The sequence below is a fragment of the Pteropus alecto genome, unplaced genomic scaffold, assembly GCF_000325575.1.
Source record: "Pteropus alecto unplaced genomic scaffold, ASM32557v1 scaffold155, whole genome shotgun sequence".
NCBI classification, from domain to species: domain Eukaryota; kingdom Metazoa; phylum Chordata; class Mammalia; order Chiroptera; family Pteropodidae; genus Pteropus; species Pteropus alecto.
The window spans coordinates 13,454,640-13,476,301 of NW_006438113.1; the positions used below are offsets into that span (position 1 = coordinate 13,454,640).

General features: G+C 40.3%; 1 protein-coding gene across 1 annotated transcript in view; it reads right to left on the reverse strand.

Annotated features, from left to right (window-relative positions):
- Positions 1–1,268: 1,268 nt before the first annotated feature.
- The window catches only part of EIF4EBP2 (eukaryotic translation initiation factor 4E binding protein 2), a 20,965-nt gene continuing 571 nt past the window's right edge, over positions 1,269–21,662 (reverse strand). Inside the window, exons 2-4 of the mRNA XM_006915636.2 lie at positions 21,545–21,659; positions 8,600–8,785; positions 1,269–7,648 (exon numbers count right to left, since the gene is read on the reverse strand). Of these exons, the coding sequence (XP_006915698.1) occupies positions 7,617–7,648; positions 8,600–8,785; positions 21,545–21,659 (333 nt within the window). The 3' untranslated portion in view covers positions 1,269–7,616. The remainder of the gene's footprint in view (positions 7,649–8,599; positions 8,786–21,544; positions 21,660–21,662) is intronic.

Below are 21,662 nucleotides of genomic sequence, written 5' to 3' on the forward strand. Positions count from 1 at the left end.
TCCATGCTCTGGACTGTGCTGTTGAAGGCTTTGTAAGTCAGAGGAAATACTGTCTCTGAGAACTGAGTCCTGCCCTAATCTGGGGGCCAGCAGGAGGGCTTTCGTAGAACGGTCAGAGGTATTTTAACTTTCTCTGAAGGCAAAGGTCTACTTCCTATAGCACTTCCAAGTCTGGGGGAAAAACTTGGCTGGAGAAGTAGGCAGACATGGCAGTAGGTAAGTAGCGGAGAAAAAGACAATGTTAAGAGCAGCAGAAACATAGCACACAAGATTTGTTAAGTGGTTGTGACTCACATAGCACCATAGTCAGGGGTTTAGCTCCATCTTGTAAAGCTTCCCCTTTTACTAGCAGCAAAACCCTTAGCCTTCTATTCTAAGTTGCTTTGAAGTTAATATCTTACTTGCCTTTGGGGCAGAGTGAAGAATGTATAGAAGTGCTTTCAAAATTATTTGGCCCCTTCTTCCTTAGATTCTTTAGTCCTTAAGTTTCCACCACCAGGTGATAGCTGCAGTCAGCAAGCCAGCTCCACTCCCAAACTTGCACTCTAGGGAAAAGGAGACTCAGCTGACCAACCTCTGGTTGTCATGCCAACTGAGCTGTGCTTGAGTCTTTTATTGAAGTCAGTGTACCAGGCACCAGGTTTTTTCCATGATCTTACCTGAGCCTCTCAATCCACTAAGGCTGATTTCTTAACCCTGTTTTAGAGAAGGAAACCGATGTTGAGGTACGCGGCTACCACACACCATCGGTAGAATCCAGCCTGTTATTCCTGAGCCTCTAGGCTATCCTGATGGGACCACATCCCAAGCCGTTTTAGTCTGGACATTCACCGCATCAGAAACACGAAAGGATAGAATTCTTGTTCTCAATACTAATATATAAACCTCACTGGATTAATAACAAAGAATCTGATGCTCATGCAGCACAGCCTAGTTTAAGACAGGAGATAGACTGGATTTCTAACAAGTGCTCCTAAGGGGCAGCAACAGCTCTCTTCAGGAAAGGCTGTTTGGGTTTCCTCAAGGCTGGTACCTAGAGAGGGCCTTCTTGGGTGCATCCAGCCCTAGTATGTACACATCCACCTCTAAGCTCTTGGGGGAAGGGACACATCACCTCCCTGCATATACAGGGTCAGATGGACAAAGTGCTGAGTGAAGTGACCCATGAAATGGTCAACTGCCTTTGCCCATCTCCCTCGCCAGCCAAGACTTTCCAAATGTGAAATGAACAGGATTTCACCTGAAATTAAAAAAAACAGACCACCAAGTTAATATTCAAGATCTTTATTGACTTAATTGTAACAGCAACCATTGGTGAGAATTTATTTTTTCCCCTAATTTCCAAACACCTGCTTGTTTGGAAGGACAGTTACAAAAAAAAAATGACCATGGAATTACACAGGACCAACCTCAGGACTGCATGGTGCCCTCTGTTATCCATCCACGACAGTGAAATGGATGGGAGGGGTCGGGACAACCACATCAAAGGCGACAAAGGGAAGAACAAGGAAAGAACTGGCAGTCTCTGCTTTTCCATTCAGAATGGATGGAACTGGGCCATCGGTGGCACTAAGACAGGGAAGGACATTTTTTAATATATAAAATACTTTAAAGATGCTTAAAATGGACACCCGAATACGTGAATGTCTGCTGGGCTCTGCAAGCCACCTTCTTTAAGGTTTACTCCTGGGTAGCAGAGGGTCTCCTCACCTCATGGAAAGAGATGGGCTCCATCTTCAGGTAAAGGAAAGGCACTGGCTCACAGTAGTTATCTGGATACAGACAGCAGGAGCAGAATGTCTCACCTGCACAACTCGCCCCTTATCTCTACAGTGTTCCTCACCCACTCTCCTGGTTTCAAGTAAAAATTGCCCTTGGCTTGGGCTGGGGTTTTTTGCTTTTTTTTTTTAAGCTTAAAATGGAGAGGAAGGGATTACCATGGGGCAAGAATGGATATTCTATGCTAGATTCATGGAATTCTCTAAGTTTGAAGTGTCCAGGAATTCTGGTTTTGAGCACCAGCAAGAGCTCCCTTTGCAAATTTCAACATGGCTAAATGACTGTCAAGCATTGCAGCATCTCTCTGCCAGCCTCCCACTCATAGAAAGGTGGCAGAGCGAGAGTTTAAATACCCCCAGAAGTATGTTTCATCTCAGTAATATTTTCCACTGGGCATCCACACAGTATGGTTGCCATAGCTGCAGGCAGGTTAAGCAAAGAGAAACCACAGACCATCTGAACAGGGACTCGAAGGACTTCTCCTAAATCTAATCTTTGCCAGAAGGTATCAACTTCCAGGACCAGCCCAGAGAAAGAAATTTGAATTCCAGAGGGTGGGAAAGGTGACGGGAATGTTTGAAAAAACAAGTATGTATCAATTATCATTAGTCTTCAGTAAAAAATTTCTGTGAGCTAGCCTCAAGGAAACTCCAATGCCAAACTGGAAAATCATTACTAGAATAGGAAATGCCCCTGGGATATAAGTAGTCTAAAGAATTGTGACCCGATTGCCTCAAAATATGATTTCAACTTTTATTAAAAGCTGAGAGATAAAGAACATGGGGGGTGGGAGGGTCATATGTATGGTGACTAAGTCCCTTTTGAAGTCCAGATAGAAACTGCCCTCTCAAAAAGAAAGAATGCTTCTTTAAAACAAATACTACACCCTGGGTTTCACAGATTAATAAATAGCCACCTATATACATGTGGTTGAGAAACATACCAAAAAGGTAAAGTCCTGACCCCAAAAAAGGCATTGGGCCTCCTCTCTGAAGGGGAATGCAAAGGACTGAGGGCCCTGGCTCAAGCAGCCAAGATGTTTGATACACCATTGAAGTTCTAAGATGGGATGAATGGAAAAAGATTGTTTCTAGGATACTGCTGCCAACATGATGAACCCCTTAAGCCAGTAGCCTTGACTCAAAGCAGGCATTCAGTATGTACTGGTTGAACGACAGACTCTGGGGTGAAACCCACGCACTTGCATTCTAATGACAATATTTGAACTGGGAAGGTAAGGGCTGAGACTTCCAGAGCTGGTAACCCAAACAAAAATAAAACACCATCTATACTGACTCTTCCTAAAAATCAGAAGGAAAGGCAAAATTCATTCAAAGGTGCTTTAAAGATGAGTTCCTTACTTCTGGAAGAAGTACCTTTTTCTTATAGCTGCCTCAGCAGCAATGCTTTTTATTTAGGTCTACTCTAAAGCAAGCAAGGCTACAGATAGCAAAATGCTGGGAAGAGGCAGAGTGTAAATCCATACAGGAATTTGCATCTTTGAGATGTCTGAAATCTCTAAAAACTTGGTTGGGCATAGGTGCCACAAACATAGAGCAGACCTTCACTGAGACTACTGAACTGACAAGCCTCATCTAAGTTTCTCTCAAGGGTGAAGACAGAACTGGTTCTCCTTAAGTACTCATGTCTATCAGGAAGCCCAAGACTAGGTGGGCATACAGTTAACCAGCACAGTGGATATAAAGGAACAATCAAGCAAAAACATTTCTAATTTGTACACATTCCCTACTTTGACAGCTTCCTAGGCGAGAGACCCAACCCAAATCTGTTTCAGCTGGTGTGGTTGGAGACCAGGTGCCAAGCATTAACTCTGGCTTCTAGATGCTATCATCTATTTCACCCTGATTCTGAACTATTGACTTTTCTTCAGCTCAGTAACCCAACATCTAATTCATGTTTGCTCCCTTTGCGGGACAACCCTGACATCAATTAAGTCAGCTTTAGTGGCTCAGCTAGAAGGATCCAATTCCCTTTGTAAATTCCTGGCTGGGCAGAGTGGGAGGGAATACGAGTAAGTGGTTTTGAGTCTTAGGAAACACCAACCCTAGGACTTGCAAAGCAGCATCCTTGGGCTGCTGGTAGTCAGGGAAATGTATAGGTATTATGTTCTCCTGGGAACTGCCATTTCTTGTCACCCCTCTCAAAAACAGCAGGTAGCTTTCAGAAAGACAAAGTGTCTTCTATCCCAATTTGGTGACACACATCTTAGAGAACTGTTTTCAGAAGCAGCATCTCTCTTAGCATAACATCTAGTTTAAAGCTACTCTCCCCCCCACCCCCACCCCACTATTGGCTTGGTTTCATCCTGTTAGGGGTGAGGTGGTTTTAAGATATATCCACAAGTTTTGATACTGCTCCTTTCAGTAGGTGGGAATATAATTCTCCCCTTGAGTGTAGGCTGGGCTTAGCAATTTGCTTCTAAGGAACAGAAGAAAGAAGTGATAGTGTGTGCTTTCAGACTGTCATAAAAGTCACTGCAAATTCCTCCTCCCCTTCCTATCACTCACTCAGGAGGAAAACCAGCTGCCATTGTGTGCAGACATACATGCTGCCCTACAGAGACCCACATGGGGAGAAACTGAGGCATCTTGCCAAAAGCCACAGAGAGCTTAGAAGTAGACTCTCCTGCCCCAGATGACTGCAGACCCTGCTGACATATTGACTGCAACTTCCTGAGACCCCGTACTAGAAACTAACAGATGATGTTTGCTCTTTTAAGATTTTAAATTTGGGGATAGTTTGTTACATAGAAATATATAATACAGGTGGAAAAACAAAAATCTTGGCTTGGAAGTCCAATCCCTAGAAGCCAGCTTCTCTACGCTGTGCCCTTGAGATCATGATAGCTATTTGAATAGAATATGAGGAAGTGGCAAACTCAATGAACCACACTGTAAAGAAGGTAGAACCATTACAATGCATGTCTTTTGCTGGAGTTTGGAGGAAGGTCATTTCCCATTAAGGACTGTTCCCAATACAGAAACATGGTTTCCTCATAAAAAGAAAAGTACAAGTGATCACTAAGATTTTAAGAACCGTCTCCCTCAAATGGTACACTAAACGTGTTCCCGCCTCCAAAAAAAGCCAGGATAAATAATTCATTTAGATCTTCACCTGTGAGTTTCCTTCCAAATATCCACAAGTCAATCACCTACTAGATTCTGGCTTGCCCTGAAAATGATTCTAATGCATGGCACAAAGGTGTCGTCTATTAGAAGTTTATCTGTTGCCTTGTGAAATTATCTTTAAAATGCCGATTTATGAAGGTCAAGGTATCTCCCGTAGCAGTGGCCTCCAGGAAAGAACTGCACCAAGTAGTAAGGAGGTCCTTGCAGAGAAGGCTAAGGGATTGGGCAACTGTGATATTATACAGCACTCCCCCAAAATACTAGAAACATGGCTTCTAACTAAGGGGCCACATGCAGAGATTCTCCAAGATGGGGGGAAAAAATAAAGGAAAAACGGCATCTTGATACCACTTGAGCTGGCATGTTTTAAATCTATTCTCCAGTTTGGTGAGGAAGCTGAGTTTTCATGTGTAATGATAAAGATAAAAAAAGGGGACACTCTTCTGCTCACTAACAGACCAACTAGCTGCAGTTAAGAGTCAGATTCCACAGAATGCCAAGGCCAGGGTCTGAAGAACGAAACGCTTCATTCCCAAAGAATCAAGCTCCCAAGGGACAAAAAGGTCCTGAGCAAGCTTCTCATGCAAATTACAGTGCAACTTGAGTTTTTCCAAGAGAATATAAAGCAAAATTTGGAGTTTAATTAAAATTAGAACATGGATACATTGAACAAATAAAACATACTTTTCTGATCATCAATTTTTGAGACTGAAAGCATCTCCAAAACTTTGGAGGTCCAGCTTATTCCTGAGAGACATGAACCATCACAAAAGGTTTCACTCTTTGAACTATTCACATTTTGTAGCAGAAGACAGAACAAATTTCCTCAGACATCCTTTCTCTATTCTGTCTAAAATGTATTCACAAACAGGGTCTTTACATAGTTCTAAATAAAAACAAACAGTTTTCTTTTTTAGCCAATTGGCCTATTACTCTCACCCTGGGATGTGATCTCTCCATAAGAGGGTTCAGTATACCAAATCCAACCAGAAATTCCTAGGACACCAGTGGCTACTTTACTTGTCTTTCTAAGAGGGGACGGAGGCATTATTCTTTCTATGCGGGAACTCACTCTTCTGGGATTACGGTGCCAGTTAATAGTCAGGAGAGTGGCTGGGGAGGAAGGGGAATGACAGAAAAAGGGTAAGGGAAAAGAAGGCAGCTTTCATGAACAGCCCACAGCAAGGCAGAATGGTCCTGTTTTACAAACCACCCACTACAAACGCCAAACATGCACACCCCAAACTAGAGGGAGAAGGAAAGAGCTCACAGGGGGCCGCAGGAGACAAAGGATGGTGACGTGGAACAGCAGACTCGCCTATGGACATTTCTCACCTTCCTAACACTGGAAGATGTGTGATTAAAAAGTTGCTGTTCAAATTGTATTGAAAACATATCTAAAAATAGGTCTGTAGTCATCTTAAAAATAAAAGGTCACTCTTCAGATTAGAGTGACAGATATTATCAGATACCAACACTCGAGGTATCTTTGATGTGTATTTGAAAAAATGGCCTGGCAGAGAAAAAGGAAAGACAGAGAGGAAGGGAAGGAGGGAAAGAAAGGGAAAATTCAGAGTACAATGGGGAGGAACACATTTTAAAGCCCATGCTTATCTTACCTCAGCAGCCAAATAAAGCAGGTCCGCAAAGGAAAAAAGTTTAGTTCTTTACCAAGAGTATTCTGAAAGTCAACTTTAAACTCAAAATATAAAAAAACTGCAATCTGAGATAACAAATACCACAATGCTCGTTGAATCAAAAAACAATAACCAGGCCTCAATCAAAGTGCCTCTTTGTCACCTGGTATGGGCCTGCTCTGGGAGCAGTGAAATCACCTGAATGCTCAGAGTACAAGAGGACTGAAACCAACACGATGCAAGCAGGGAGGAATGGAAAAAGAGGAGGAAACAACAGCTGGTTACTGATGACTATCTTTCATGTAGAGAGTTTAAAAATTTTTGCACATTAAGTGCTAAGTAAAGGAATGGGTACATGAACTATAAAACCAAAGACAGAAGACGTTACTCCCAAAGGATGGAGGGGAAGTGGACCTCAAAACTGCCACAGGGTAGTGCTACCAGAGTTGTACAAACTGTGCTGTCTCCAAGGACATACAACTCGGGGTAAAAAGGAAAGCAGCGCTCGTTTATTTTCCTCTGCTGGTTCTGAAGACCCCAAATTCAGATTCTTGGAGCACTGAGCCATGGGTGAGAGACAGGAAGGAGACACAGAGGAAGAACATGAACAATGCTGAGCTGGTTCATCAAACCTCTGTACACTCCCCCAGACTTCCCAGCCAGGCAGTTGTTGGTAGGCTATTTGATTTAGGATAAAAAAAAAAAAAATTTTTTTTTTTTGGAGGGTAGGTGTTTCCCAATAGCAAAATGTCTAGAGAAGCCAGAAGTCAACTGTTTTCCTTTGTGGGCTGCTTAATTCTACAGAAATATGCCATGGGCCTTCAATCTAATCTGACTAACTGGGAAGGGGAACAGGAAACAAGGAGAGGAAATGGTCAGATGTAGCTCATCTTCACATCATTTGGCACCCAGAGGAAGAGGAGGAGGTGGGAGACTGCAATGGGAACTGCTGACACTGCCTCTTCTGCGTTTTCATTGTTGATCCTATTGGCCAAATCAGGTTCACACAGGTATCAGTGTTGCTGCTTTTCTTCTGATCCTTGCAGGACAGTCAGATGTCCATCTCAAACTGAGCATCATCCCCTAGTTAGAATGGAGAAGATGAAAAGTTTAACACAAAATGGAAAAGGAAAACAGCTTTGTGATTCCCTCTGCACAAGGGTCAAAAAGGAATTTAAACTGTTCTATCTTCTGCTGCCTTAAAATAATTATTCTGCTCTGCTTTGGCTGGTCTTTTTAATCTGGAGGTGGGGCGGGGGAGGAATGGCAGTCAAATCACCCATAGGGAGGAACATTTGGGAAAAGGATATAAGTGAAAACTTTTCTATGTTCCTTTGTCCACAGGTTGACCAAACAAGAGCTCTTGGGGTGCTTCTTGCCATCCGTCATGTCAGCACACTCTTCTGGAGGCTTTGAACTTTGACCCTGCTCTGAATCAACACTTTGTCCATTAAAAACTCATTTGGTATTTGGAGAGGCAGAATGCTGGCTCATATACAGGGGTCACGCAGCGCAACCCAAGGCGTACTTCAGGGGCTGACCATTTCCACCCCACTCTTCTGCTTCCAGAGAAAGAAGATTCATTACTAAAAGTGTGTATGTGTGTGTGTGTATGGGAAGTTTACTGAAATATTACAGGCAGTCCTAGAAAATGCGAGAAAAAATCATATTGCTTTTTGTCGCACAATCAAAAGGACAGAAATGAGGGCTATTAAATTGTTTTATTTTGTGTGAATGGGTATTTTCCCTAGTCCGTAAAGCCCAGGTTCAAGGAGTCATCTTTGGGATTTATCATTCCCTGATTTGGGATCCCCTCTCCCGCCTCCTCCTGCACCCACTATATTAGATTATGATTCAGGATTTCCGGAACGCTTCAATAAACCTTGGTGAGGTGGGTGGGAGAAGTGGGAACCGCAGAAACATATAACTAACTGAAAATCATAACTGAAGCATCAACATCTTTCAACCTACAGCAAACTGACATTCAAATTCCCAGGGCCACCCTCTTGGTCCCCAAAGCTAGTATTCTCTTACCAACTGCATGCTTCCTGTCATGATTGTTCAAGTTGTTCAAATTGTTTACTTCTACTTTGGAGTCTTCAATTAAGGTGCCAGGGCTGGTGACTCCTGGGATATTGGGCAGATGGCAGGGCGGGGTCTGAGCCATGGGAGAATTGCGACGATCCAACAGAAACTTTCGATCATAAATGATTCGGGTTCCTGGAAAACATGGTTGGAAAGAGTTTGAAAAAAATTAAGGAGCTATCAACATATAATACTACCCAAGAATTTATTTTAATCTCATCTAATCCTAACCCTTGAGGATTTTATAATTCAAGCAGAAAGGGCAAACTCTAATCTCCCTACCTGGGACAAGGCTCCTCTGCCATCTGGGATGCCTTTTCCTCTTTTTCTGCTGGAGAAATTCCTGCTCATCCCTCAAGCCTCAGCTCCAATATCACTTCCACTATGAAGACTTTTTTTTTTTTTAAACATTCTTCCCTCTTCATCTTACTCAACACACATTATCTATGACAGGACTCTTGTTTATCTATTTGTTTCTCTCTAAAGACTATTGGTACCCTATGCCAGGGCCATGGCTTATTTCTATCTGACCCAGGTCCTAAATCACTAAGTAGATCTTCAAAAAAGTTTTAAAAGAAATTAAACAAGTATGTGAAAAAATAGGCAATAGATATATAACCACATTTTGGTTAAACACTTTCCAAAGAGACACAGAGACCGACATTCTTTCTGGACAGAACTGTGGCAGAAGCTGAAACTGGCAGCCCTTCTCTATTTTACAGAACAACCGGCTTATCAGTAAGTGCCACCACAGTATTTTACGATAGTTCTGAGTAGTGCACTTTATCTGATAAACAGTTAAGAAAACCTGCTGCTATCCATTTCTTCTGCCATGGTTTTCCCAAGGTACTAAGGGCTACAAACAAGACATAAAAGTAAGTGACATTCAGAGATGCCTGATGCTGGCCTAATGTAGTGGATGCCTGGAGCTCTGCTACTGAGTCTAAGACAACAGCAGGCTCAGGAAGAAAGTAAGCAGTGACCATGTAGTGATGTCTGCTGAGTGGGGGAGGTGGAAAGGGGAGTGACAGCCCAGCAAACTTGCTGTTCTTGCCCAAGTAACAAAGGGAAGTAGTCATGTAAAGGCATCTTGCTCATACTAGGATTAAATCCAGGGAAGAAGAACCTGCTTTAAGGGTTTAGGCATCCAAGTTAAAGGCAATATCATATGAAAATAAATTTGTGTACAAGGTACTCAGTTTGAAGAAACTTGCTCAAATACTACCTGTTGGTCAATGCTTTTAGATTCCCAAGTGAAAGGAAAGAATACTGTAATATTATAACAAAGAGAGTCTGGTTCAGGTGGATTTCCTCAAACAACATGTGATAACCATATCTCGGGGAACAGAAGAAGACAACAACTAACGAATCTATTTAAAATGTGAGGAAGCAAGTGGAAAAACGCAAGGCATTTACTACAAGAGGAATGGAAACTCTGGAGTCTTCCCCAAAAAGCATCAATTGGTCATAATTGTGAGGGCTTATTTTTGGATTTCCATTGATCTGTATGTCTATCCTTATGGCAGTACCACTTGATTTGCAAAGACTTCTGAAGTAAGGAAGTGTGAGTTTTCCAATTTTTTCAAGGTTGTTTGGGCTATTTTAGGTTTCCAAGGTTCCATATAAATTTTAAGGTTAGCTTATCAACTTCTGCAAAGAAGCCAGCTGATATTTTGATGTGGACTGTACTCAAGGTGTAGAAAAACTTGGGGAGTTTTGCCGTCCTAACAATATTAAGTCTCCTAATCTATTAACATGGAATGTCTATTTATTTAGGTCTTCTTTAGTTTCTTTCAACAATGTTTTACAGTTTCTACAAGATAATTTTTATGCTTTTTTGGTTAAATTTATTCCTTTGTATTTTTTTATTTTTATGCTATTATAAATGAAATTGTTTTCTTGATTTCATTTTTGAATTGTTCATTGTAAGGTTTTAGAAATATAATTAGTTTTTGTGTACCAATTCTGTATCCTGCAACCTTGCTAAATTCACTTATTAGTTCTGAGAGTTTGGTTTTGAACGCAAAAAAGTGAATACAGAAGAGAAGACACCTTGAAGAACTAGGATCTTAACTGATGCTCTTAATGTTCTGAAACATAGTCAGGGAAAACACGAATACAAAAAGTATGGTATCTTAAGTGTTTGAATTTTAGATTACTGCAAGCTAAAAACAATTTACTATAATCAGACATAGCAAAAAAAGGGAGAATCAGTCTGTTAGTGACTGAGAATTCCATGGTAAAATTCAGAAGCATATGACATTCAAAAAACCAAAACTATTCAAAGAAAAACATTAAGATTCAACTATGAGTAAAATGCCAGGAAAAAAACGCTTTATTTTCCCTGTTGGATATTGTGTTTACTGTGAATTCCAAGACAACCAATTAAAAAACCTAAATTACTCAAGGTCTCATACACATGCATGCACAGACCTATACTTTCTGAAGAACTTAGTAATTCACATTTCATCCAAACTGCCTTACATTTGGCAGCCCAACTTAATGTCAACCAGCACATCCATAACTAAAAACAAGTTAACCTTAAATTCCTGAAGAAAGAAAGAAAAAAACAATACAAAGAACACCACGGCTTGCATATAATACAATATTAAAACGGGGCATGATTTTGGTCAATTGATGGGATGCTGGGGAAAAAAAAATCTATTTGACCTTGACAATGGAAACTTTTTCCTTGCAGTGAGTTTTCCATTCCCCTTTCTATGAAAATAATCATACCCCTTGGTTTTATATTGAAAAGTTATTTAAAAAATCACATCACCATAGATGCTACTTTCTGGGTTTTCAATGTTTACAATCAAATCATAATAAAAGTGAAAAATTATAGTTAAGGAAAAGTATATAAAATGTTATAGACCCTGACATTGTAAAAATAATGGAAAGGCTGACCCCTTTTCAGGGAAGCAGAGGCAGGAGAGGTAGACAGTATAATCTTACATAGTGGAGAGCTAAAGTCGACAAATTAACAGATTAAGACACAGAAGTTTAACTATATTATTTAAAGTTTTAAAGGTGACTACTCAGAAGAACCAAAAACGACAACACAATTTATGGAAACTGGTAAATTGAGTGGGGAGGAAAAATGAGAGAAAGTAATGAAACTGTCCTAAATTTCTCATCTTTCATAATAGGAAGTCGATAGTATTATCTAATGTTAAGAAATAGTACTACACATATATTACAGAAACAGTGGTAACCAATAAAAGCACTATAAACAAAAACTATTAAAAGCAATTGTCTCTTGGCATTTTATTCTGCATTTTTAAAATTTAAATTTATTGGGATAACATCGGAGTTAATAAAATTTTATAGGTTTCGAGTGTACAATTCAATAATACATCATCTGTATATTGCATAGTGTGTTTACTACTGAAATTACTTTGTATTTTATGGGCTTCTATTCTGTCCAATTTTTCTACTTTGTTTTTAAAATGAGCTCGTATTACTTTAGTCTTCATGTTTGGATTTCAAACAAATAGGAACTTTTAGATCTAGAGTTACCATTCGGTATTTATAAATTTTCTTCATCCGTTGGTGACCAGATATTAGGATAAATCTAATACTTTGACTCAGCATTTTCTTGATACTGACATAACAACTAAACATAAGAGTAAAATCAAGTCCCTTTGATAGAGAATGGGGGAGGGAGGGGCTTCTAAATTTTGATCTAAAAATTAGTGATTTTCAAATGTCAAGGAACAAGAAGGCCAAAGAATGAGACCCAAAATTATGCTTGCCAAGATAGTACAGACACAAGATCATTCTAGCCTTAAAGGCCTCTTTCAAGACCAAGTAGCTCAGTTTAAATGATAATTCATGCATTAAGCTTTATAAACCTAAAAAATTGTGTAACTTGAAATAAAACCACCTAGATAAAGTCCGCTGCAATATGGTTAACTGACAGGGTAGTAATTACTTTCACAGGGCCCCGTCATAAAATTGTTTAACAAAGGCTGCTTCCAGAATTAGAATAAATTAAGTGCATCTACTCAAGCAAACAGACAGCTTGAAACAGAAACATTAAGAAACTTGCTCAATTGCATAGCTCGAATAAAAAGGTGAAAAAACCCTCCAAGAAGGCTGAGATGGACTTAAACCCTCATACAACAGTGTCCCAGGCAGGAAGAAAGAATGTGGAGTCAAACAGGGCTTCCCTCAGAGGACTTTCTCCATCGAAGAGGAAACTCTTTCTCAGAAAACCCTTAGCTGCCTTCTCCCTACGTCTCATTTGGCCAGAACTGGGTCAGATGCCCACCAGAATGGACAACATGGAAGCCATAGAGTAGTGATGGTGTATATCCTGAGGCTTGGGACATTGTCACTTCAAAAAACGAGGAAGTGGCTATTGGGCTGGAAACCAACAGTGTCAGCCACCTCTGTGTTTAACATTTACCTAAATTTAATAAATATTAATTTAACCAGAACAGGTTAAAAAAATTAAATTAGGAAGTTGGGACATAAAAGTATATATATTGGGAGAAAGATGTATATAACAATGAAATCCTCAGCTTCCATAGTAGGAAACTAATTGTTAATACTGAAAACTGAGAAACAGCATTACATCAAATTATTTAGAAATTCAGAGGTAAACACTAGAAGAAATAGCTAAAAGATTTTAAAATGGTTTCTCTAGGGAGTGGAAAAGGAAATGAGAGGGGATGGGGTATGAGAATGCTGCTTTTTCTTATTAGCCTAATAATACCATCACTTTCAAACCTTACTTTCATAGGTATACAAAATAAATGTAAAAGAAAAATAAAACAAAATGGTGATTGCATGAATCGTAAAGACATTATGCTGAGTCAAACAAGTCAGTCACAAAAGGTCAAATATTGATTAATTCCACTTACATGAGGTAGTTAGAATAGTCAAATTTATAGACAGATAGTTAAATGGTGGTTGCCAGGGGCTGGAAGTAGGTGAGTAACAGGGAGTTATTACTTAATAAATGTGAAATTTCAGTTTGGGAAGATGACGAAAATCCTGGAGATGGATGATGATGATGGTTGCAAAACAATGTGAATATATTTAATGGTTAAAATGGTAAATTTTATGTTATATATTTTACCACAATATATTTTCCTTGATTTCAGACTTCTAGCCTTCAGAAATGAGAATAAACCTCTGTTGTTTAAAGCCTCCCTGCCAACAATTTTTTTAAAAAGGTCAAGAGAGTATCAAAAGAACTAAAAACCAAAACCCATTATAAGGAATTAAAAAAAAGATGACTCCAAAGTATTTATACAAATAAATATATACATAACAGACAGACGCTGCTAAGGCAGCAGGGACCATGAGAAAGTAAGGTATCCTTCAAACCTAGAAATTGAATTAAAAAAGGAACAAAGTACTTGGCAAGTAACCTCAGTATTCCATTAGGAATTCTTGACAATTCTCCACCTATTACTCATGTGAGAGCCCACTAAGAGATCACAAATAGATAAAAGATGAACAAACAGCAAAATGCTTCTAATGCACAGAAAATAAGTTAGCCTCTTTCCTTCCCTCACCCCCCAATAAGGGAAAATAAGTGAAAATACAGAAAGGACTTATAAGAAAGTGGTTTTCTCTGCTTTTTATTATTCCAACTTAGGAAGGTTACAACAAAGTCTTTGACTGGATTAAAGAACATTCACTAGCGAATTTCAGTTTTAAACATCTGTTCTTCATGGAGATTCTGAATGAAAAAATAGACTCCTAAAAGCTCTATGCCAGATAATTCAGAGTAAACTAAAAGCCACTTAACTCAGGATCCTCCATGGAGATTGATGGTGGCCAACTTATGTTGTTCATTGTGTACAACCATCAAATCCCTAAGTGCTAATAAAAATCAAGAAAGGGACAATTTTTACATCAATGAAAGGCACAATTGGAGACTCAGGATCTAATAACTTAGTACAACTAAATTATTTCGGCAAATTAAAGACATCTAAGGTTTGTGTAAAGCCAATCCTACTGTCTTTTGCCTAACTTCAAGTCTCGATAACTGGGAGCAAAGATTCCCAAGATATCAAAGTCAAAGGATGGCTCTCTGCCCAATCACTGATGACACTGGCATAAGACAATACACACCTAGGCTAAAAGGGAAGTTGATAATGACTATATGTTCCTATTCAGAAAGACCAGTGTTAGGAGAGGCCTTAGAGAAAGCATCTGCATACAGGAAGCCTGTCATTTTACAGATGAATACACTAATATCCAGAGAAACACTTTTTCTGTGAAAGATCACATTGTGACACAGAAATCAGGAGAGCAACACAAATAAGTAAGGTCCTCTAAGCAAATCTGGTTCTCTTGAGTGTCAGCACAAAATGAGTTGAAACAAATGACTTTTTACGCTAGTATCAGGTCCAAAATGATATATGAGCTACAAACTAATCTTACATAAATGCTAACTGATTTTAAGTCTGTCTAGCCCTGACCATCAGAAAATCTGGGTCAAAATAAAGTATACAAAATATGTCCAGTTCTGTTTGGGCTTGAACATTCATCTTAAAATAATTTTCTCCATCAGAAATGCCAGGCCCCAACTCTAGGAAATGAAGGTTGGGTCTGCCAGGTTGCTGACTGCATCCTGGATCCTTTCTTTGGATTAGATTTTATAGATGTTGCTGCTTAGCCTCTGTCTGTAATGCTAATTAATGAAAGATCACAGCTACTGGTAGGCAGAAAGCCCTGAGATTCAAACTTGTCTTTTCATTCCAACTATTTGTTCTCCTCCCAAGTTCACTCCTTTTGGGCTCTTCTTATTTTAAAAATTAAAACAATGCATAGCTATCAAGACCTTCCACTTTTACTTACAGTAAGAACCTGAACTCTATCAACTAAGTTTGTAAGAGGGAAAGCCTACTGGAGATCACTGAGCTTTTGGTTTCAAGCTCTGGCCTGAGAATCAGGTAAAGGAGGCCTTTAAAAACTAGCCAGATAGCAGATGAATAGCTGCGGGGTGGTTACGGAGCACATGGGTCACTGTTTTTATCTGCTGCTTATTCATAATAGTTCAAGAAACTTAATAGACCAGAGAATGGTTTCATTTTAGTGTAAAAGCTGCCCAATGCTAACATATACAGTCTCTGGTGATGAGATGAGCTCCTCTCTGATGTACAAATGATTAATTATGACATCTTAAAATGAAGAATCATGAGCCTTTTACACTTTCTGATAAGTACTTTTTAGAACCTAGACAGCAATGGTCTATCTTCACCAGTAAAGTTAGGATTCCGGCTACAAACAGCAGGTCAGTTCTAAAAAGATTAATATTAACTGAGGTACTACCTTGACACTAAAATCAGACAAAAATATCACAAGAAAAATACAGACTAATATCCTTTTGAATATAAAATGCAAAAATCCTCAACCAAATTTTAGCAAACCAAATTCAGCAACATACAAAAAGGATTATACGCCATGACCAAGTGGAATTTATCCCAGGAATGCGAGGCTGGTTCAACATCCAAAAACCAATTAATGTAATATCATCATATCAACAGAATGAAAAACAAAAATTGCACAATCGTCTCAAGAAAAAAAAAAGGCACTGATAACATCTAGTACCCTTTCATGATAAAAACACTCCACAGACTAGGAGTAAAAGAGAACTTCTTCAACCTGATAAAAGGCATCTATGAAAAACCCACAGCTAACATCTTCCCTGACGATGACACTGGATGTTTTTCTCCTAATACTGAACAAGTCAAGGGTGTTCTCACTATCTTACCATCTCTGTTCAAACTAAAAGTTCTAAGTACTAAAAGTTCTAGTACTAAAGGTTCTAGCCAGGGAAATCAGGCAAGAAAAAGAAATAAAAGGCACCCAGATTAATAGAGAAGACATAAAACTGTCTCTGCTCACAGATGATGTGATCTTGCATATAGCAAATCTCAAGGAATCTATAAGAACTGAAGTGTATTTTTCAGTTAACTTATTCTTGTTTAAGGTTTTTACTTTCTAAAACTACTCAGTGAAATGAACAGCTTCTGTTTGTCATGGCATTTGTCCTAGAGACCCAAAAGATAATTTATTTAGATGTAAAATAAATATTCATAGATTTCTGAGCTTTTGGCTTCAAGCTCTGTCCTGAGAACCAGGTAAAGGAGGCCTTTAAAAAGCCAGATAGCAGATGAATAGCTGCTGGGTGGTTATGGAGCACATGGGTTTTAAGGGGCCTTCACATACCAAAGTTCCATGGTGAATAAATTTGAAAACAATAACCTAGGCCTTACCTATTCAGTAAGTTGAATGAGTGCAAGTCTCAACTGACTTTTGTTCTACTATAAATGGAGCAGCAAAAATCTTTTAAAAATTAATTTTTCATTTAAAGACTTGAGAGTCAAGAAAAAGTTCTGCCATTCACCAACAAACTATTCTGCTCAGGCTCTCTTCCTCTCTAACTAGATAAACTAGCCTTTCCCATATTAACTTTTAACCCTGTCTGATCTGCAAACCTTTACACACAGGAGTAATCAAGCCTACAATGTCTGTAAACCATGCAAGATCCTTGCTATAAAACTGTCTCTAAGACTGCAGTCCTCAAAAAGTCTTTGCTGACTAACCCTGTGAGAGCCAGTTTATAGATTTGTCACTTGTCATCCTTCCAATTTTACACAAAAGGCGTCAGGAGAGCTGAAGGGAGCTGTGCACAGGTCTCTCCAGCATGTGCTGCACTATCAATCTGTAAGAGCTCTGTCTTCCCTCATCAGACTGCACCTGACTTAAGGCAAGAAGCAGCACTCCCTTCCACATAAAGCACTGCCTTAAGGATGAGGACTGCTGCCTTCCCCGGGCTTAGGATTCAGCCCCTCATCAGTAAAAATGCACCCAACATAAAAACTGAAGTGCATCTTCTTTAGTATACAATTTGGCAGCTGATGAATATGAGACTAAAGCTGAATGTAGCATGAGATGACAATATGTTAATCTGTGTTACTCTGAGATGAGTAAATGCCATCTTCTAACACAAGGCAAAATGAACACCTTTCATTATGTTTTTCATGCATTTCTCGTATGTAATAATGAAGTCCTTTGGTTAATAATTGAAGCTAAAGAGCCAAATATTTGACATTTGTTAGCTCAGAAGTTTTTGGCCTAGAATAAACTCAGCCCAAGGTCACTGAATTAGAAATTTTATGAGTCAGAAACAGGCCTTCTTTCCCCGTATGTACACACAGAGCTTTATTCAGTTCTCCCAAGAAACCAGATTAAAACTCAGGACTCTCACGAAACATTCTTATTAATAATCCAAGCAGATTCTTTTCCCGTTTCCCTGCCTTCTTTATTTCCAGACCCTTACGATGGCTTTCAGGTAATTCTGCCCCAGCGAACCAATCACAGCAACTCTCCGGCTGGCAGGAAGGAAGAGCAAAGGCATGAACAAGATTTCAGACCATCATAGTTAGTTCCCCTCTGGTGCTCTTGTTATGGCATTTTCCACAGCTGATGAGGCTGTTACACAGGAAAAGAAAGGCAAGAAGAAAGGCTAAAAGAGGTCTCTATGCTTCTGCTCATTCCTCAAAGCACGATTCTCCTAGAAGGAGACAGTTCAGAATCTACAAAAGGAAAAGGTAGCAGAAAGAATCACATCAGCTAGCATTCCGGAGGTAGAAAAGTCTTTTTAAATGTCTGCAAACTTCCCTTCCCAGTTAAAGCATCTTAAGAAAGTAGAGGAGAAAATTGGGATAGAGATAGGACACTAAATTTGAGGCTACCCACTTCCATTAATTAGCAGTATGACACCAACAAGTTACTTAATTTCTCTGGGCCTCAATTTATCTCAGCTAACCAGAGTGTTACAAAAGTGAAGCGAACAATAAGTAGCTTCTCAAGGGAAGAACTAAAATAAAGTAAAATCCAAGGGCATTTTTTTTTGCCATGAATTTATTCAACAAAAATATTCTTTCCTAATAATGAGAAAAGCAGTAAGAAAAATCCAAAAGATTACAGCAAGTGTGTTTTCACCTACCTCTCATTTCTCAAACCACAGGAAAGCAATTTTGAGAAACCTTTCCAAGGGTAGGCTGTATCCTCTGATCCCCAAAGAATAAAGGACTCAAGATGGGAGAGATCTTAAGTTCACTATGTAGTGAATGTCCCTGCCCAGTCTGGTCATTTCGGGCATTCAGCACATCAACTGTTATTCTGGAATGCTCTGACATGCGTAGGACACTCCAGAAGTTTGAGACAGAAAATGCTAATCCCCTTTCTTTCCAGTAAATAAGAGATTTCCAACACAAGCCTACTGACTCTCATTTGTCTAAATGTGTTCAAGTCCGAATATGTAAGTTAGCACTTGACTCTATGCATACATATAAGTTTTTTTTTGTTCTACAACTAAAAATCTTAACCTCAGCACTCATCAAGATCTTAAGACCATTCAGAGCCAAGGACTGCATTTCCTATTTTTGTCTGTGGCCTCCTTTTGTGCAAAGCACTGCACCAGGCCCACAAAACTCACTTCAGATACCTAACCCATTAATTCAGGTATCTGGAGGAGACCAAATTAACAACAAACTATTTTAGCCTGGTTCCAGAGAAATAAAATTACAAGGGAGTGTGAGTCAGGGGGACATGTAACAAGAGAAATGAACCAGCCATGAGCACAGAAAATTTCCAAAGAGAGAAAGTTAAATCAGCAAATATCAAACATCTAAACAGCACTGAGTTAACTGCTATTAAATAGCGATTAAACCCAATTGCAACAGTGCTATATCCTCCAAACACATTATGTTAAGTATTCCTGTTAAAAATCCGAAGATCACAATGTGTTCTATCAATAAATACAGGCTTAATATAATAGATGAGCTAAGATGACAAGTATTTAAATCTGAAACAAAAAACTGTGTGTGTAGAAACTATCTGGAGACAGGTTTAGTGACATCTGAGAAAGGAGCAGTGACTGTGTGTGTTGGGAAGAAGGGTAAATGAATCAGTATTTCTGGCAGAATCTTTCCAAGCATTTTAGGAACTAATCCAGACTATGAGACAGGCTCCTATCTTTAAAGCAATGCTTAAAGACTATGCCCTTATTTTAAAAGCATGGCAGCTTGGCTGTTTGAAATATGCCAAAAGGGTACCCGTCTGCGGCTCTTCTCTCAAGGGAATAGTGATTAATATGTAGATAAAAGTTCAATTCTTTCCCCAAATAAATAATAGCTGAGTGCAGTTGTTACTATGACATGTTCTGAACTACTGGAAGCATAGGCACTGACCAATATCATAAAGAATTCTAGAAGTTATAAAGTCCTTCCCATCACCTCAGGGAACAATATCCATTTCTTAAAAGTTGTCAGTTCAAGTTCAAGACAACTCTATCTGGAGATTCTGGTCTGCCAAAATCTTTCACAATTAAAAAGCAAGGTCTCAGAGCAAGCTCAGGGGCTGGGCTAGCCTTGAATAGATCAGACAGGAGGGAGATTTCTCCAACTAGGTAAGCCACTTCACTGAAAAACTCCACTGTTCCGCAAAGTTAAAACTTCCTTAAACCTAGTGCTCCATACACATAATGAACCTCTCCTGCCGGGGTTACTTTAAAGCCAGCAATCCTTCCACTAGAGCAGCCTGGCTGGATTCCTCTACAGAGTTCTCTCCTAGATTTTTATCCTTTGTTGGCAAAGAGGTCTTCTAACTCTAAGGTCCCTTGCTATTGTGCAACGGATTCAAGGATTGCCCAGACCTAAATGCACCGGATTGGTTGTAGAACAACTGGTGAGCCCAGCCTACGGGAACAAAGCTAGCTAGCAATCTTGTAGATTGCCAGGGCTGCCAGCACAGTCCCAATCCTCTAGCAACAGGCCACTCCAACACCAAATGAAGGCAAAGTTTTGCAGTTAAAAGTGAAGCACCATTCCCTTCAATGAGGTCCCTCAAGATCGCTTTCCAGTCTCCTCCCTTTGGAGAACAGCCCAGTCAGGGGACACACAACCTTTGAGCTCTCTTTTCCCGAGACCAATTCAACGCGTTTCACCTCTACCCTAGTGTTCTTCCTTGTAAACAGTTCTTGGTCCTACTTTGAAAAGCAATGCCCAGGAACCTCCCTCCGCACTGCCCCTTCCCCAGGATCAAGTAATCCCACCAACCAGGGTGCCCTCCTTGACAATGGCCACTTTGATCTATTTCCAAAAAGCGCTGCAGCCAAAACCCTACTCTTAAGGGTGCCAACGCTCTACCACCCCCACCTCCTTTCTCTTGGCTATTACTTGAGCATTACTTTATCACTCTCTCCTCCAGCCTGGAGTCTCTCCCCCCACCCCCACATTCCCCCTCATAGGGCCTCGTCCAACAAAGTAAACAATGCTGTCAAAGCAGGATAGCGCTGGGCGAGGCTTCCAAACTCCGCATTCCAGCCTCCTCCTTGTGTTCCAATAGCAGCAAAACAAGTCATCACAGGGTCCCAGAAGCGAATTATTCTCCCCAACTTCCTTTCTAAAATGGCCTGGGAGACAGCTGCAAAATCAAGCATTAATGTGCACAGATGCACAATATGCAAGAAGCAGAGGTAATGCAGAGTGAGCATAAGGCCAAGCGTAGATGAATTTGCCCAGGAGGAGAAGGGGGAGAAAACTAGGTCGAGTGTGTAAATCTGCCACGAAGTGGGAACAAGGACTTTTTTTTTTTCGCGACAGGAGAGCCACGTTTCCAGAGTGAGCGTGCGCTGAATCGAGCTGCAGGCAAGAAAGAATGTTAAGTTAAGGTTCCCACGGGGGCTTTGGTGGAGTTGGGCAGGTTGGGGCGGGGGGTTGGCCGAAGCAGCCCAGCGTGGACACGCCCTGAGTTAAAGGACCGTGGCGGGAGACTGGGGGAACACGGCGGAGGAAACCGGTTGCAGGCTCCGGAGATGAAGGCCGCGCGGTGCCGGGGCCACGACGGGCGGCGGGCGCTCACCTCCAGGCGTGGTGGAGAACAGCGTCCCCCCGGGCGTGGTGCAATAGTCATGAGGTAGCTGCGCGGCGTCGCTGATGGGCACGGTGCGGGTGGGGATGGGGGGGCTCTGGCTGGGCTG